An 18,018-nucleotide genomic window follows, 5' to 3' on the forward strand; every position below is an offset into this window, starting at 1 on the left:
CAATCTCATAAATCTTCTAGACTAATGTTCACACAAACGGATTATTTGGAGCAGCTCCTTCATCTCACCAGTTATTTAAACGAAAATAGTGCTATGAACTAATACGAAAAAAGTTCTATGAAAGAATTCTTTCGAAAACAGACTTGATAAGTACTTTGAAGACAAATACACAAGTAAACAAGGATATGCACGCATCAGCTGTAAGCTGCCTGTGCATTATAAATAATAATAATAAAAATGCTGACGAAGCAACTATGTGAATAATCCATAAATATGACCAGCCAACTCTTCTGTCAATTGGATTTAGTGTTTCTAAATTTATTTTGACTAACCCCAAAATAGGCAGCTATTACTTGATTTGACGATAAACAAAATGAAAAAAAGCACGGCATTTCAGTATTACGATGTAAATACGAAACCGACCATCTTCTTTAGCAACAAGGGCATCATTTACCATCGTTATCAGCATCACTAACAGTTGACACGCTGACATCGGATTCTGACCCTGCATCTGTTTCCTTTTCGTCTTCTTGTTCATTATCCGATTCACTGCATTCACCTTCTTCTAAATCTTGAGGCTCTATGTGCTTATCTTTGTCGTCGAAAATAGCTTCTTCACTAACAGATGCTTTTTCTTTCTCAACAGCTATTTCTTTAGAATCAGCATCTGTTTCCTTCTCTTTTGTCTCTTTCTCTGTGATTTCATCTTCTCCATTTTCAGTTCCCTTCTTACTTGACTTCTTTCTTCGCTTGGCTTTGCTTCCTTGTTCGTCTTCTTTCCCCTGTAATACAACATTGACTTTGGTATTTCGTAGATACTTTTAGCATTTAATTACCTAAGGCGGTTTGGCCTCGGAGTGAAACCTGAGATAAATTTTTCGTCAGGTTTTCAATATCTTTTTCTTCACGTAGTCTTTCCTGTGAAAAAAGAAAACAAATTAAAAGAACAGTGCATTTGAGTTTGGCTGAGATTTTTTGTCACCAAAATTAAAATTTAGTTAAAATCAGACACATAATATAATGCTTAGCCTCTGCATAAGCATAAATAACTTGACACAGTATTATATGGGTCAATAAACTTTTCTTGTCACTCATTGCTATAGTTACGGTCTCCTGAGTCACTTTTGTATTAATTGATATTGATTGTAAACATCATTTACTGTAACAACATTTAATGCAAATAAGATATATTTCTATGTATATTTTTAAACCATAACTTTATACGATTAAAATCAGGGTTCGAAAATATCGGATATTTATGATATATTTCCAATATATATCAAAAGTTTGATATATATATCCATTTTGTATGAAAAATTTGCCAAACATGCATTTTTGTGGTTATTTTAAGCCCCTTCTATAATTGGTCAAGTCTAATAAGCATGTTGGTATAAGATGACACAACATTTCTTCTATTAAACTGTACTAATTTTGTCCCCTGCTGACAGGACAGAATAACAACAAGCAATAGTTGATCCACCCGTATGTCAAAACAAACAAGACATACATCTCCACTGGGACTTTGTTATATTTATTTATTGTCTTTAAAATAAACAATTGAATGCTTTGAACAAACCTTTCTCAGTTTTCTAGCCTTCTTTTTTTCATGGGCTTCATATAGCGCATTGGTTGCAGTTTGACTTCTATCAGGGTATGAGTGAAATTCAAATGTTTGTTTGTCTTCCGAGTAGTGATAGTAGCATCCAGTGTCTGGATGATAGTACAGACCGAGTTCCTGAAAAAATAATCAATATTCAATATGTTCCAATCCACCATAGTACTGAAATGACTAGTCCAATATCTAATGATGGGTTAGCCCAGTGGTTTAATTATGAAGCTAGAGGTTCTGATTTCAATCTTCAGTCAGAGTAGATAATTGTATGGAAAATGCAAATTTTTCTGCTTATGTCTTGGACTTTTAATATGGATTAAGTATGGTTAAGCATTGCCTATGTCTAGTACTAGATCAACCAACCTCTTAAAATGATAAAACTTGAACTCTAACTGCCAACAGGTCAATGATATATTTTTTGTATTTTCTATTATTATTAAAATTAAACAATATCACTTACAGAACTGTAATAGTAACCTGTCTTGTAGTCATAATACATGCCAGCTGACTCAATATAAACCATTCCTGATTGCTGCATGGCACTTTGTGCCGCTTCCTTCACTTGCTCTGCAATGCTTTTTCCATTATCACTGTTTTCATTGCTCAACTTCCAGCCCTTATTTTCATCACTGGCAATATTTTGTTCCTTGGGACATTCTAAATTTGATATTTCTATTACTTCATTTGTCTTAGTATCAGTTACTTCTAGCATTTGGGATGTGTTTGATAAATTAGTTGAAACATCTGTCTGTGTAAAAGCATTTTGATGTTTGCTTTCCTCATGGTTAACAATGCTTTCATCCTCTTTGTATTTAGTAGGAATTTTATCTTGAATAAATTCTTCAGGATCATTTTCTGTTTGTGTGGATGCATTTGTTGTTTGTAAAGGAGTCTGAAATAACAAAAAAAACTTTTATTTTAATAATCAAATAAATAAATAAAACACGTAAGTACCTACTTAATTCAATCATAATAGAAAAATGTAACCAGGTCATTGTTCAAATAATATTAAATGTGTTTAAGCCAGGCGCACTGACACATTCATACATATACATACAATGTTTTATATGTTAATGTTGTAAATTGTCACTGTCAAAATAATCCTGCCAGTGTCTATGCTAGTGATTAACATGTATCAAGATGGATTTTTTTTCTAGAATTTTTATACCATACAAAACCTACTAGACACTGGCAAAATTGTCATCTGAAGGACAGAGCCATATTAAAAAAAAAACAAGTATCAAGATACATCACACTCATCCACCACCACCACCACCCCACCACCACCACCACCACCACCACCACCACCACGTCATTGTTCATCCACTATTACCTCTCATTATTTTGTTTTCTATATTTTATACCATTCAATGGCAAAACCCACTAGACAGTGGCAAAAATTCCTCAGATGGACACCCATATTAAAAAAAAAACTAAGTATCACCCTATTTATTATCAAGCAGATACTACCAAACATGGTCCTTGAGTGCTGTCTTGTTTGGAGAAGTTGCAGACTTGGCTTGGCTTTTTCTATTATTTATGTTCAACACTAAACATCCGTTCCGGGTAAGGATATAATTTGTTCCCTTAGACATTTAGCCCAAAAGAAACTTGGATTACATACCTTTAAATGCTGTTTCAATATATTGAGTAGCCGAGTCTTCTTCTTTATTCTATGTCTCATTTTTAAGACAAGCTTCATTATTTCAGGTCTGAATTTCAAAGATAATCGGAGAGTCCGCAAAGAGAACCTACTCTTACACATTTTAGATGTTTTGGTTATATTAACGTTGGTGGTATCCATTGGCGTAAACTCAGTAGGAAGTTACTAGTTGACTCAGTAGTTATGCTCTAATGTCTTCAGTAATTCTTGTTTTGTCGATCACAGTGAAAACCAAAAACCCATGGGAAATCCGGAAACCAACCACTATCAAACATTTCACTTTGACTGACATTGACAATATTGACATGCGTCACAGTCAGTCACATGTCAATGTCACCGAGTCACGAAGAAGACACTTTTTATTTCAAGAAGGGTAAAGACAATTTATATAGAAAGCAATGTACTTTTTTTAGTGTAGTAATAATGTTTTGTAATCCTTCTTGTCTGGTCTTGGTTACACTACATAGGTATCTGTGTTACATATAGCCTTAATTACAAATATCAATAATTTAATCATCGTGTTTTGGCTATAATTATGTTTTTAACCACCACTATGCAACGCTAGAGGAAGCTGCTCCCACACTTAATATTACCTTTTTCACCTCTCATGCTCGTAAAGTTCGTTTTTATGCAGGATCTAGGCGACATAAAATGGTGCAAAAAAATATTCGTCTAAGACCAAGGTAATCAGGTGTAAACAGCCACAAACGAAGAAGTTTCTACATATTTTTTAAATATTTTTTATTTATATAAAACTAAAAATCAATCAAATTAATCACTTTAGATCAAAGAAACTAAAAAATATATTTATAATAGTAATGCGTGAAAAATAAAAGGTACCTTAGTAAGTGAACAATGTTTCCACTGTTGTTATTTCATGTCCTCGCAATCGAAGTGAAAAGCAGTGTAAAACTTGAGCATTAAACCCATTTTCACCTCGACGTGTCTATCCACCCTCGCCGTACCGGCTTGGATGGCTATTTGAACGTCTCGGGTAAAATGGCTCGTTTTATGGCTCTTGTTGTACAACCTACTATTTATGCATGTATGTGTGTATTTATATATGTGTGTTAAGTATGTATTTATCTATATAACTATGTTTATCCGTTGCCTAGTATCCATAATACAAGCTTTGCTTAGTTTGGGACTAGGTCAATTGGTGTCAAGTGTCCCATATGATATTTATTTTATATTTATTTATTTATGTACTGAGAGAGCTGCTCCCCCTTGGCTGGCGGAGCCTTTGAAAACTTGGTAACAGCTTTAGTATAGCACTAGTGTTTACCCGCGGCTTCGCACACGTAAATCATTAGATACAGCAGCTGAATTGAAATTTCAAGATTTTAAAATTCCCGTGGGAATTCCCGAAAATTAAATCGTGGCTTTCTTGACGTTACATTAAAAACAATCATGTCAAATTTCATGACTAATTCCAGCGGTTGTTGTTTCGAGATATTATCCCTATCCCGTGGGAATATCGGAATAAAAAGTAGCCTATGTTTATTCCAGATGTCCAGCTATCTACAAACCAAATTTCATCCAAATCCGTCCAGCCGTTTCAGCGCGAAGGAGTAACAAACATATTCACTCAACTCATTCACAAACTTCCGCATTTATAATAGTAGGAAAGTAGGAAGTAGGATTATTATTAGCATAGATCACGGACTTCGCATAGATAGACGGTATCGTCAGTGATACTGCAATACCGCGTAACTAGCATTTTCCATAAGGTACAATTTTCATTGTCAGATGAGTACAATGTTAGTACTGTTCTGACAGTGAAAATAATATCTTATGGAAAAAGCTAGTTATGTACCTTGTGGAACCTTTTCATAATAAATTTTGCTGTGATTTCTGACGGGATCTCAACATGACATTACAGACCCGGAGATGGTGACACAAAATATTAGATCATTTGTACCAGTATGGCGGTTCTTCAGGGGTCTAATTACGGAATGACAAAAAAGAAAATGATGGTCATAGCGCTGGTACCGGCGGCCCAATCGCGTGGGCGTAAATCGAACGTGTCGGATAAATAACGAAAATAGAAAGATTTGTTCCACAAAATTGCTTGTATTTTCCGATAGTCGATAAAAAAAGATGTAGGCAGTAGCGTAATGCCATACTTCTCCGGTGTGACTTACAGCCCGCCATAACGACGCGAATACATGAAAATAAAAAAAACAATTCAACCATACCAGGCTAATTTTTGCGCAGCTAATCATCGTCGAGTAGCCATTCACGGAAATCACCTTGCCATACTTTTCCGACGTGTCCCAATGGCCGCCATACCGCACAGGAGTAAATTTTTTTGCTAAACGATTTGTACTAGCCTAAATTTTTTTTAACAGTTCTGTGTATGATCATAAATAGAAGTCTGATAGTCAAAAATCAAAAAAACCAAAATCAAAATAATTTATTTTCGGATAACTGATTAATGCCATACCTGTGGTTTTTCAAAATTCTAAGATTTGGCGTAAGTATGGCACCACTTTTTTCCTCTACTAGAAGTATGGCAAATATAATAAGTGTCACATTGTATCATATCATTCTCAAAAATCCAAATGCCATACTGGTACAAATCGTCAAAACCATTTTTTTTATCTACTATTACAACCTGGAATATTTTTTTTAGATAGAATTATATCAAAACGAACAGAATACAATGATTTTAGTCGCATTTTCAAAACGTGTCGAATAAATAAGTTTTTCAAGTATGCCAGTACTTTTTCCCCCTACTGGAAGTATGGGAAATATAATAACGGTCACATTTTATCAAATACTTTCCAAAAATCCAAATGCAATAAGTACTGGCACAAATCGTTTTGCGAACAAACAAAAAAATACTTCTTTGCGGCGGTATGGCGGCCATTTGGAACCGCCAGAAAAGTATGGCATGGTATGGTGTATTTCGTGAATGGCTCGACGATGATTAGCTGTGCAAAAATGAGCTTGGAATAAATGGTTGAATTGTTTTTTATTTTTATTAATGTATTCGCGTCGGCATGGCGGGCTGTAAGTCACACCGGAGAAGTATGGCATTACGCTACCGCCTAAGGTACATCTTTTTTTATCGACTACTATCGGAAAATACAATCATTTTTGTGGAACAAATCGTTCGACACTCGTTATTTATCCGACACGTTCGATTAACGCCCACGTGATTGGGCCGCCGGTGTCACCGCTATGACCATCATTTTCTTTTTTGTCATTCCGTAATTAGACCCCTGAAGAACCGCCATACTGGTACAAATGATCTAATATTTTGTGTCACCATCTCCGGGTCTATTAGTAGCACAAAGGTTCCACCCTGGTATGTGATTCAGTTTCTTCAACTGTAGGTACTGTATACTGTCTTTCTATGAGCTTCAAAGATTTAGATAAAAGTTGCTATTTGCTATGTAAGGGTTTTCGGAGACCAAACTGCAATGGATCTAACTTTCGACTTTTAGTCCAAGTGAACCTGTTGCTCAGGTAGTATTCCGAGTGTGTTAGATAATAATAAGGCCTTAATAAGGCCTTAGAATAGATAGCTGTTTGGGCTTTACCCCGCGGAGGGTACTTAGGTTATAATATTAGTAACAGAAGAACTCAAGATGATTTTGAGGTGCTAGAGCCCCGTCGCTCACCAAATTGGAGCAGCCACTGACTGCAATGAACAGGAATACTAAATGAAACCAAAAAATTACTAGACCGTTTTATTCATAATTTGCAAGTAAAAAAACCTGTCAAATACGTTTTTTTTTAGGTAAGTATATGACGATTACTCCGTAATTGGTGCTTATAAGAATGTTTGTGGAATAAATCAAATTGTTTAGCTGTCCAGGACTAGATGCAGGCTTTGCGTAGACAGTAGGTACGGAGAATCGAATATATAACTTATTTGCTCCGAGCTCATGGCTCGTAAAGCCCGATTAACTTAACATTATGTGCGTATTTGTCTATCAGGTGAAAAATAGGTATGGTTCGGCATTTTGTTAACGGACACAATTAAGTACACCTATTAAGAAAATAATTATAAAAAGAAAAGATAAACGTTGCTGCCCTACATTATTGTATTAAATACCACTAAAAAGATCTATAAATGCAAACTCTAAATGAGTACAGTAGAAAAAAATACATCCAAAGGAAAAGTTACTTATATAGCTCATTTCGTTCATAGTCTCTATCGTTTACACATTTTGTTAATCTTATAGCCTATGGTAATAATTAGACAAGTACAAAATGATATTTTATCCTTAAAAATATCTATTCGTATCCTAGGATTAAAATCAGTTGTATATTTTTTTATTATTACAAGTATAATAGTGGCCATTGTGCGTCGCTCGAACGGCGGACGTCGGCTTCAACAGCGCAATTTAGCTAGAAACACACTGACGACGGAGGAGCGGTGCGGTGCACCGCCCCACCACCGCTCTCTGTGTGTTTCAAGCTTTTAGGATTCGATTCGAATTAATTCGGCGCTCCAGTCACCAGCACCTCACATCAATAACCCACACCATTATGTTCATGCACACACACTACTTACACAATTTTGTTACAAAATATCGTGTATGGAAGAACTACGCTAAAGGCTAACATGTTACATTAGTTTTCGATATGTTTTTAATTTAAATAATGTCACATGTTCGAAATAATGGCACGCTTCAAGCCAAACTTCACTGCAATGATGGTGTCAGTAACCGGGTCAATATTCAGCGTTTTTACAGTTTATTTTTCCCTCATTACCGTCTCAGCAATTGTTATTAAAATAGATGCTGCTCAGATATACATTTTTATGAAAACTGAACATTATCTAGTTTGATGAAAGTTCTTGCAAGTTGCCCTTCCGTTGTGGTAATAATCGTGGGAGGGTAATGTGTACATTCCACGGCGCGTAAGTGTACCGGTGACCGTTGGCTGCGCAACTGTCACATGCGCAGAAATTAACAGTCAGTGCTACACTTACGTGCCGCGGTCTGTAGCAGAGGGATCCAAACGTTCGAATATTCACCAACCAGTGTAGTCTCATGTGACTGGCATGTGTCTGATACTACGGAACTTTCGCCCGCGACAGCTCGTCTTAGTCTAAGAGCAATAACGTCATCTACTTCAACAATAACACTTAATTATTGTTTTGCGAAGTCTCCAATTTACATAATTGAAACATCATAAACACACCTCACAATTTTCATAAGCTAGTTCGTGACACTTAAATTACAATGATTAAGAAATTCGTAGTCACATTAAACGTTAACGGTGCACAATTCCTTGTTTTGACGATATGAGGTTAATTTACTTATCAATAATTTTGTAATAAATGCATTTATGTCGTAACAACGGCGTTACGCAAATGCTTTAACACGTTAATTATACAATGCGGGCGGGCAGTAAATAAATATTGATAATTTGAAAACGCTTCGTCGACTAGTAGATAGCTTCAGAACAAAAAAAAGTCTTTTAGTATGAAATTTGCATTAATTACAAGCGATACGTGTAAGACTACTGTTGTAGGATCTAAGTGAGTTGGTCTTAAGGCGGGACGTACGGGGGCGGTTTCCTGTAGGTCGGAGTGGCTTTGGGTCTCGGAGGGGTGCGTGACGCGGCGAAAGGGGGCGGGGGGCGGTAGGGCGCGTCCTCGCCGGCGCGGTAGTCGGGCGCGGGGGGGAGTAGGGGGGGCTTCTCCTCGCGCATGATGACGGGGCTCTTGTGGACGGGCTCCGTGTCGCCGCGTTCTTCCAGCTCGTCTTGGAATATGACCGGGATGCCCTTGGAGCGGAACGCTTGGCGCTCTTCTTCGTCGCCGACGCTCATTTTACCTGGAACAGCGAGTTGATGTAATCAATAAACTGGTGTCCCAAAAATCTCTATAATTAGTCCACATTGATCAGAAAATTATGGATACGTATTTTTTTCTTCTGTCAATTAAACAAAAAATGATGTAGATATACATATATAGACAGCTAAAGTTCTGCATAAGATCACGCCATGTGACAAGGGTACAGTAGATAAGCAAGTTGAAAAAAAAATAAAAAAAAAACATAAAAAAATACTTAACACCCATGTTTTTTTCTTTACAAAATATCAAATTAACTAATATCAAAGTAACTAATTAAAATAAAACGCTAAATTTGATTGTTTGTTAAACAATAATTTTATAATAGGCACATCCCCCTAGAGAGAAATTTCTCTGTTGTGGTGTCCCCCACGCTATACAAGGTACATAGGCAGGGCCCCACTCCTTTGACGCGCTTCATCTTTGTAATTTCTTGTTTCATTAATAAAAGAAAAATATGTGTAATATTTTCTGCTAATGTACCTAACTGATGGACTAATTAGAATAATATTATTTTCCACCCAAGAGAAAAAAGTAATCTACCCAATTCTAATGTAATAAGCAAATTTTAAAGTCATTATGGATCTAGAGCAAGTTCCTTAAAAACAATCCTCTATTTTTTTCTATAGCCAGCTTTCTTTCGCTTTAAAAATGGAATCCAACTCTTTATATTTAAAGCGTGATATTACCTACTGTGAATGACAAATAAGTTGTTTTACTTAATTACTACTCTACGCTACTACTACACTCGTGTTTTAAGGACCCCTATTACGATACAGTTGCATAAAATACTATTTAAAATTAGGTCACATACAACAAATTTATAGCGAGTTTTCAATACTGATGTGCTCCTTTTGTTAATGCTAGATAATTTCGCAAGTGAATGAAGCGGTATAAGGTAACGCTACACACCTCGTTTGTTCATCATTGCCACCCCCTAAATTGATTGAAATGCATTAGCTACATAAAACAACAGATTTATTTTAGTTCTATAACAAACAGGGTGCTCAAACTTACCGGTGCGTCGCCTCCTGTAGAGTACGCATGCGATGATGCCGGCCACTAACAGCATACAGACTATAACAACGGCCGGTATAACGAACGTCACCAAATACTCGGTATAACCAGATTCTGCCGCGTTGCCTGCTTTGCTGTTATGTAAGTTGGATGACCCCGAAGGTACGGCTGGTGTCTTGGACACTTTAGTATTCTGCTCAGCGCACAACCCTTGCGGTATCAATGTTATTGACATAACTCTTTCTTTGTCAAACACGTGATCAACGACAACTTCTAAAGCGCCGTTAGACGCTTCTTCGTCAGATATTATTATCTTGCGGAGTTTATCTATTTTGTCCTTTGGACAGTTGTCCATTGGCAAGCTTGTGTTATACCTGTAGGTAAAATAAGATATAATTACACATAAATAAACAACTAAATTCAGATGACATCTATTGCTAGCTTCAAACTTATATTTTTATTTTACACTGACATGATATTTTAAAAAGGCTGACCAGAATTATAAAAAACCTCGCCATATTGCGGAAAACCAATATAACTAATTTCTTGCACTGGTAACAATAAATTCAAATGTCATCTGTCTATTGCTGTCAAAGTTTAACGTTGTTTGCGCGTCGTATTTTAAAGTGTTATTTTGTGTTTTTGTGCGTTAAAATGACGAAGATTATCCACAGCCTTGGAAGGAAAATAATTCACAATGTATAAAAGTATTTTTCATAGAAAAAGTCTGAAGGATTAGAAAATATACCTTTAAATAACATCACCGACACCGTTGTCAATATGACTGGTAGGTACCGTATAGTAAGTGTAAAGAATGTTGCAATATAAAACGTAGAAGTGCTGCCCTCGCGTTAGGTTTTTTATATCCCTGGTCAGCCTTTATGTCACATGATTTTTCTCTCTGCCACAACTCTGCGAATACCATAGTAGCTCCATGGTGTAGATAGGTGCAAAAGTAGTATACAGAGGCAGTATGCAGGGCGCCGCTGACCATGGAGCCTTAAATGTAAGGTTTGAATCTACTACTCGCAATCGTTTGAATATACTCTCTCACACTGTGACTCTGTTCACAGAGTCATCCTGTATATTTATGTCCAGGTTATTCCTTAATAGGTGGTATCCACGTACGATGCTTACCATATAATCGTAGTAGGGTTGTCAGTAATGTTGCGAATTCTGATATTACTCGTGTCTTTGTCACCAAACAAGGTTGCCAGTTTCTCCACAATTTTTCTTTTGTTGTTCGCGTTGTTTTCCAACATTTTGAAGGGATAATCCAGGGTCATTTGGAATTCGACGGTCGGTCGGATAGTGGGCGCTTTCACTACTTCGACTATCAAGCTATCACATGCGCTCTTCTTGGTAGAGTCTTCCGCGATCTGAAAAGTTGTGTACATAAAGTTAATGAGGTATTCGATTTTCTTTACAGCATCTCTGTTATTGGCACCTAGAATGGAATAGCGGAGCCTCTAAAATATAGCATTCAAAAAAAGAACCCTATGCTAAAAAGTTCAGATTCAACACAGCTGAATATTTTGCTACAAAACTACTGGATGCTACTCGAATTATCAAATTGACATTTGACAGCGAAAGGCGTAACTGGTACGCTCAGTTGAACTTATTTACGACCAGGGTGTCTTTTTAACATGTCATTTCCTCTTGTTTTTCTATTCCGTGTATCTGTGCTCTAATTGTTTAACCCTTGATTTGACAAAAATAAAAAAAAGTTCGTGATTCAAGCCTCGTCGTAATTTTGGAGTCCTAAAAATTCTATGTCAGGTGGATAAATTAGTAAAAGAAACCCTTACCAGCTGATAGTGTACGATGCCGACATCGTTGGGCGAGGGTAAGCCGTAGAACTCCTGGTTTTTTTCGTCGAATTGCAGCCAGTGGCCCTCGGGCAGTGGCAAGCGGTCATTGTAGAGCAGTGACAGAGATAGTTTGCGAGTGCTACCATCCTCGGGGTCGAAGAATGTGTCCTGGAATAGTAGAAGAGTTGCAAAGTTATTGAATAGCTTAATTTGTTGTTTTTTATGAGACCTTTTTAACATACACGACAACATTTCTTCTGAGATCAGCGAAAAGGGACGAAAAAGTGGCGGTAGGTATAGTTTTTTAACATAGACATATTTCTCTTATGGTTCTGTGATTGTACTTCTTTGGGGATAATTAATCTTAAATTCGGAATTGCGTGTAATGGGTGTGTAGGTATCGGGCACGCGGGGCACGGCCGCCTCCTCCGCGCAGCGTCGCGCGCCGCGCCACGTCCGCGACCGCTAGTTTGGGTGAAATGACGCGTGTCAGACTCCTCAAATGTAAAACTTCCTTAACTAGTTACCTCAGGCACTTTGTAGAGCAGCAGGTGTCCGACGGTGGCAGTCAGCATGTCGACCTGGTTGCGTGTAACGGGCGGGTAGGTGTCGGGCACGCGTGGCACGGTCGCCTCCTCCGCGCAGCGTCCCGCGCCGCGCCACGACACGTCCGCGACCGCTAGTTCGGGTGACATGACGCGTGACAGACGCTCCGAAGGCTCGTGGGAATCCGGTGATGTTTCCATTATCTGCGGTTGAGGTGAGGAATAAAATTTATTAGTGTGTGTTAGACTTACAGGTTTGGAGCCATGTATAAGGTAGGGTCGGTTCCCTAACTTATATTATATATCCACTTCTTCATACTAGTTGTACAGAAAAGTGAATACTTATGTTAGGGCACCGACTGTACGTCACAACAATTGTGATTTATATAAGACCTTCCTTCCTCTTATAAGATTTATATTCACTTCTTCCCTATCGACCAACTAAGACGTACAACTATTAGTTCGGTCAAAAATGAAAATTTAACATCCTTCCCCACAAAACAATCAACTAACTATTTTTTTTTTAATTAGTTCAGTAGTTCTAGATCTTCCAACAAACAAACGAAATTTATTTATCTGTTTCAATATTATAAACTAAATATAAAAGAGCTTGTTGTAGTTTGAGCGGTATTGAGCATTGATTGAGCGGGAAAATTAAACTACATACATGTGGATGACCAAAAAAGATTACAAGTCAGAACATACCTGCATCAATCTCTTAATATCATCAATAGGGCACGCGGATTCTTTGGGCAACGTATCATTAGTCCACACGAACTCGCACATATCGCCGGTCTTGGACACATTCAGCACAGTTATATGGTGCATATCAGTAGCTAACAGATTAACAATGCCCTCTAGGGCTCGTATCTGCCAGTCTAGGTCGTTGTTGTACGTTTTGTTCAGTTTGAAGTGCATGACGAACTGGTGGTTGATAGTCCTTGCGCTCTTATGTTGTTGGACGGTGATGTCTAGAGGGCCGTGGGCCGTGCCACCTTCGCTGTCTTGAGCTTCAACTACGAAGTTCCAGCGAGACACGTGCGCTTCTAATGGCCTGGAAATTGACCAAACATTTGTTTAGTTTGCAAGAACAAGTGGTAACATGCAAGAAAAAAAGGTTAAGTTTTTTTCTTATTCTTATTTCCGTGTAAGAAAAATTACAACGGCGTCATGTGAGTGTCAACGAGATATACATGTTTACATTGTTAATGAACGGGTAAATACCTAAATTCAATTTGGGCAAGAAAAATCCTTAGTGGCTCTCCGGTGGCATTTGGCAGAGAAGACGAATTTTACATAGAGTAAAAAAAAACCGTGTCCCGACGAAAGCTGATTGGATTATGTTTTACAATTAGGTACTTAAATACTAGCTGCCCGTACCCCTTCGCGTGGTTATAGTAATAAAAAAAATACAAAAACAATAAAAAAACCTAAAGGTTCCGAAGTGATGCGTGAACATACATCTGGCATTGATTTTTATTTATGTAGATTAATTTATACCTAGGGTCTTTGTGAATTGAATAATAAATATTTACTAAGTTCATTACATATTTTTTTTAGACACGGAATGACTTAGACACGCAAGGACGTCTGTTTCTGTTAAAAAAAAATAAGTAAGGTACTCACAAGCCATAGACTTCAAGTTTGGCCGGCAGGAACTGTATCCATGAATCTTGACCAAGTTTGGTGCCTTCGGCCAAGTACATGCTGTAGGTGAGATTGTTGTCGTCTTCGGGATCCGTGAAGAGGTCAGCAGGGATCATATACCTGAAACAGAATTTCTGTCTGAGAAAAAAATAGTACCTAACTACAGTAGGTATTATCATTAGGTTTCAGGTCTAAATTTCATCACATCAGTTTGTAAAATTCTCTTATACCGGGTGTGGCCTGTAATACGAGCAAATAATTAAAACATAGATCGTAGTCGTCAAACTGAACAACATTAGTTCAGCGACTTTTAAAAATAATGGAGTCTTTAGATTTTCCCTTTTTCATACAAATTAAATACTGTTATCAATGTACGCCATCCGAGAACCTACTAACGTCGCCTGTCACGCTATAAACATCAAGCATTTTGCTTTACATTGCTTCTTCGAATAAACTTTAACCTCCTGGGGTTTAAAGTGATAATACTAGTACATATTGTTAGCAATAGAACATATATTTTGAAAAAGGAATAAAGTGTCATTTTCTCTGTATCATTCAAATTTACAAAAAAATAAATTCAACTTTATCTATGAGATATTAAGTTTTAAATTTCGATGTCATATTTTGTTGTATGGTGGGCCGTAGGAGGTTAAAATGTAATAAAAATTCATAAATATATATTTTTAAAAGTAGCTGAACTAATTTTGTTCAGTTTGATGAGTACGATCTATGTTTTAATTATTTGCTAGTATTACAGGCCACACCCGGTATATCTCTTATAAATTTTCAAAAATTTAAATATTACCGAAAAAAAAAAACTTCGGGTAATCAGAATCAGGAAACCTTTAAATCTTTAGCTAAAATTGATAACAATTTTATGTAGCTTTACGTGAAATAAATTTCAGTTAAAAATTACATTTTTAACAATAACGAGTTTTCTTGCTAACTGTAGGTACTTGTCATTCAACTTACATATGTATACCAAATTTCATGTCAATCCGACCACTGCATGTGAGACAAAATGAACTTACAAGATTTGATCCAACAACAACAATAAACAGGGCTAAAGCTTGTACGAGTAAAAACTACAGCGACTTTAAAATTATAACTAAGTACTTATTATTAATTCTTTACCTAAACGCTTTCCCAGCGATCGTAGCGAACTTCTTCATGTGGTGTTTGAGCGTCGGTGGCTTCTTGGTCGGGGCCGGCATTGCGAACGTTACGGTCTCGGTGGTGCGACCGACTATAGTGCTGGTGCGTTCCGTAGACGAAGCTACATCCTGAAATACATGAAGAATGCATAAAAATCCTAATTTATTTAAAGGAATACGAATTGAAAGTACTAGAAGCAAAATTAGGGGCTATGATAAGTTTTAAAAACTGTAATGAATCATTTGCCTTCGGAAGGAATCCGCTTTTTCTAATAAAAAATGAAAGTAGAAGCGGGAATTCCGCTTCCGATTATTTTTATTTCACTGAAGGATGGATTTGTTTTAAAAAATGATCAGTCCTTTTTTTATAACACTTGTTACTAACCATTTATAAAAATTCGAGAAACGTGATCAATTAATTTTGAATTTTGACAAAGTTAGTGTTAGTTGATGAAGGTCGAAAATATGCCAGATTAAATGATAGTTAAAAAAACTTGTCTCAATTACTTCCACATCCGTATTATTTTTAGAAAATCCAAATTCCAAACACACCTGGTTCAAACTCGCAACTTTGAGTCCCTCTAAACCAAACTATAGTGCAAACCTTTACCCAAATTTTGAAACTTGAAAGTACTTACGGCCGAAAGTGCAATTTGGCATAGAAAGTTCTGAGCTTGTTCCAGCATCAAAAGTCAAAAGATTGATCTTTGTGCGTCTTTCGCGTCGAACAGACTAGACCGCCGCTCCCTTCAAACGCTTTTCCGGAATTCAAGACCATAATATTACGTCCAAGCGTCCAACTAGATAATAAAATAACGCGCATTTAAGCAAAATAGCTGCGCCACTTATCGTCGCATTTTATGCGAGTCGCGCTTGTTTTTTATTCATCCAGTGTCGGTAGTAAAAATACTAATGAATCAACAACTTTATTGGCCTTTAAATGTAGAATCTAAGACAATTTTCAGTGACATCTTTGTTTTATTAATTAAAAGCAAGTGCGAACGTAGGTAACCGTTATATTTTGAATGTTAAAAGAATCGAAGCATAGATACGAACATTGATAGAAGGTCTTAAAGTCCAGAAAATCGTTGCCTCGACGTTATACATCCACAAACCTGTCTCGTAACCTCCGTAGCGTTCGTTTCAGTCGCCATAGTTGTAGGTGGCGTGGTAGCCTCGACCGTGGTCGTTGGCGGCAACGTGGTCGTCGTCGTCGTCGAGGACGTGGTCGAGGTCGTGGTCGAGGTGGTGGTCGAAGTGGTGATGGGGATCGGGGCCGCGACCACGACTGGCGGGGACGGGGTCGCGACCGTGGTCGGCTCCGTCGCGGCCGGGGGCGCTTCGGTCGACGCGCGTATTATAACTGTTTGCTGAAAGTGCCATGCGGACGCTCACACGATGTGCCGTGAAGGGTTAGGGCGTATGAACAACGAAAAATACATTATTTTTATAGGCCTCGATTGGGCGGAGTTTTTTTATGTACAGAGTTTTTAAAATGTATCCTTGAAGATCATAACAGTGAACAATAATGATTCTTGCTGAAAAACTTAATTTATTTTATTAAGGGGCTGTTTCACCATCAATTGATTAGCGTTAATCGACGGTTAAATGTGATGCCGTCTCCGTGGATTCGAACAAAACAAATAGAGACGGCATCGCACCTAACCGCCAGTTAACCACTAATCAATGGATGGTGAACAGCCCCTAAGTATTTAGTTTACAATTTGCCCGAAAAAAGCAACGGTCAGCAGTAGGAAAAATTCCAAACTCATGAAATATATCGTTGTTTATACGTCAATAGATTAGTTCAGTAGGTAGTAAGTATGTCCATATTAATATACAAAATGGAAACGGAAAACGTGAAAAGGCATTTCAAAATGTACACTAATCTAACGGTGTTAAAACCAGTTCCACTCAAAATTTACTACAGTATTAAGTCTACTGTGAATGGTTAGAATGTTATGGTATCTGATGGAGGGACATACCATCTCAGGTTCCGTAGTAGTAGGCGGTTCTTCTGGTACTATTATGACAGGGCCGTGATTGAGGTTTCTTGACGTTTCCGCTTGTTGTGTATAGGCGACAATGTTCGCCTCAGAAGCTGATTCACGGTACGGAGTGATGTGCACTCGCGATTCATCCTGTGGAATACAAGTGAACTTAGGAAAAGGGATTTCGGTAATGACGTGGTTTGAGTAAATAAGCAATTCACGCATAAAGAGGATATCTAAGATCATAAAACGATTTCATGCTTGTGCATTTACTTTAGGAAATAAGTTTTTTTTTCTGTCACGGTTTTTGATCAGTCATCACTGTTTCAACTAACGCATAGAGCTAGATCTAATAGGTATAGGTCACTAACATTCTCTCTAAATCCAGTCTGTGGCTTTAAAAATATTCTACTTCTAAGTCATACCTCAATAAATAATAATGGTTCAGCTATAAATTAAAAACTAAACTATAGATCTATCTACAGATATTGTTATTATTTACAACATTCAATTAAATACACATCTGTATATAGTTTATACAAAATACTTAAGCATTCCAGACATCATACACAATATATATTCAAAAACGTACTAACATAAACACAACTAAGTAAATTATATGTAATCGCATTAGTAAACAAAATTAAAATAGGTAGAACGGTAAATCTCACAGATGAAAGTGAAAACATGTATATGAATGTAAAATACTAAAAAAATATGTACAGTGGAGTTCTTAAACTACTGAGCAAAAATTTGATCAAAT

General features: G+C 37.1%; 2 protein-coding genes across 10 annotated transcripts in view; both read right to left on the reverse strand.

The window, feature by feature from the left end:
• LOC141435069 (uncharacterized) overlaps positions 1 to 3,563 on the reverse strand; it is a 29,900-nt gene extending 26,337 nt beyond the window's left edge. Inside the window, exons 1-5 of one of the 2 annotated variants that reach the window (XM_074097609.1) lie at positions 3,237 to 3,563; positions 2,073 to 2,504; positions 1,577 to 1,735; positions 865 to 918; positions 455 to 782 (exon numbers count right to left, since the gene is read on the reverse strand). In XM_074097609.1, the coding sequence (XP_073953710.1) occupies positions 455 to 782; positions 865 to 918; positions 1,577 to 1,735; positions 2,073 to 2,504; positions 3,237 to 3,416 (1,153 nt within the window). In that variant the 5' untranslated portion in view covers positions 3,417 to 3,563. Of the gene's footprint in view, positions 1 to 454; positions 783 to 836; positions 919 to 1,576; positions 1,736 to 2,072; positions 2,505 to 3,236 lie in introns of both variants that reach the window. The other variant, XM_074097610.1, reaches the window with a different exon arrangement.
• Positions 3,564 to 6,959: 3,396 nt separating this feature from the next.
• Positions 6,960 to 18,018, reverse strand: part of Dg (Dystroglycan) — a 97,094-nt gene continuing 86,035 nt past the window's right edge. For 7 of the 8 annotated variants that reach the window (XM_074097619.1, XM_074097620.1, XM_074097617.1 and 4 more), the window contains 10 exons: positions 17,250 to 17,405; positions 16,380 to 16,634; positions 15,245 to 15,393; positions 14,090 to 14,230; positions 13,169 to 13,517; positions 12,446 to 12,667; positions 11,916 to 12,086; positions 11,245 to 11,486; positions 10,108 to 10,481; positions 6,960 to 9,073 (listed from right to left, as the gene is read on the reverse strand). In XM_074097619.1, coding sequence (XP_073953720.1) covers positions 8,787 to 9,073; positions 10,108 to 10,481; positions 11,245 to 11,486; positions 11,916 to 12,086; positions 12,446 to 12,667; positions 13,169 to 13,517; positions 14,090 to 14,230; positions 15,245 to 15,393; positions 16,380 to 16,634; positions 17,250 to 17,405 — 2,346 coding nt within the window. In that variant the 3' untranslated portion in view covers positions 6,960 to 8,786. The remainder of the gene's footprint in view (positions 9,074 to 10,107; positions 10,482 to 11,244; positions 11,487 to 11,915; positions 12,087 to 12,445; positions 12,668 to 13,168; positions 13,518 to 14,089; positions 14,231 to 15,244; positions 15,394 to 16,379; positions 16,635 to 17,249; positions 17,406 to 18,018) is intronic. The other variant, XM_074097623.1, reaches the window with a different exon arrangement.

Source organism: Choristoneura fumiferana, chromosome 14, assembly GCF_025370935.1.
Source record: "Choristoneura fumiferana chromosome 14, NRCan_CFum_1, whole genome shotgun sequence".
Lineage (NCBI taxonomy): Eukaryota > Metazoa > Arthropoda > Insecta > Lepidoptera > Tortricidae > Choristoneura > Choristoneura fumiferana.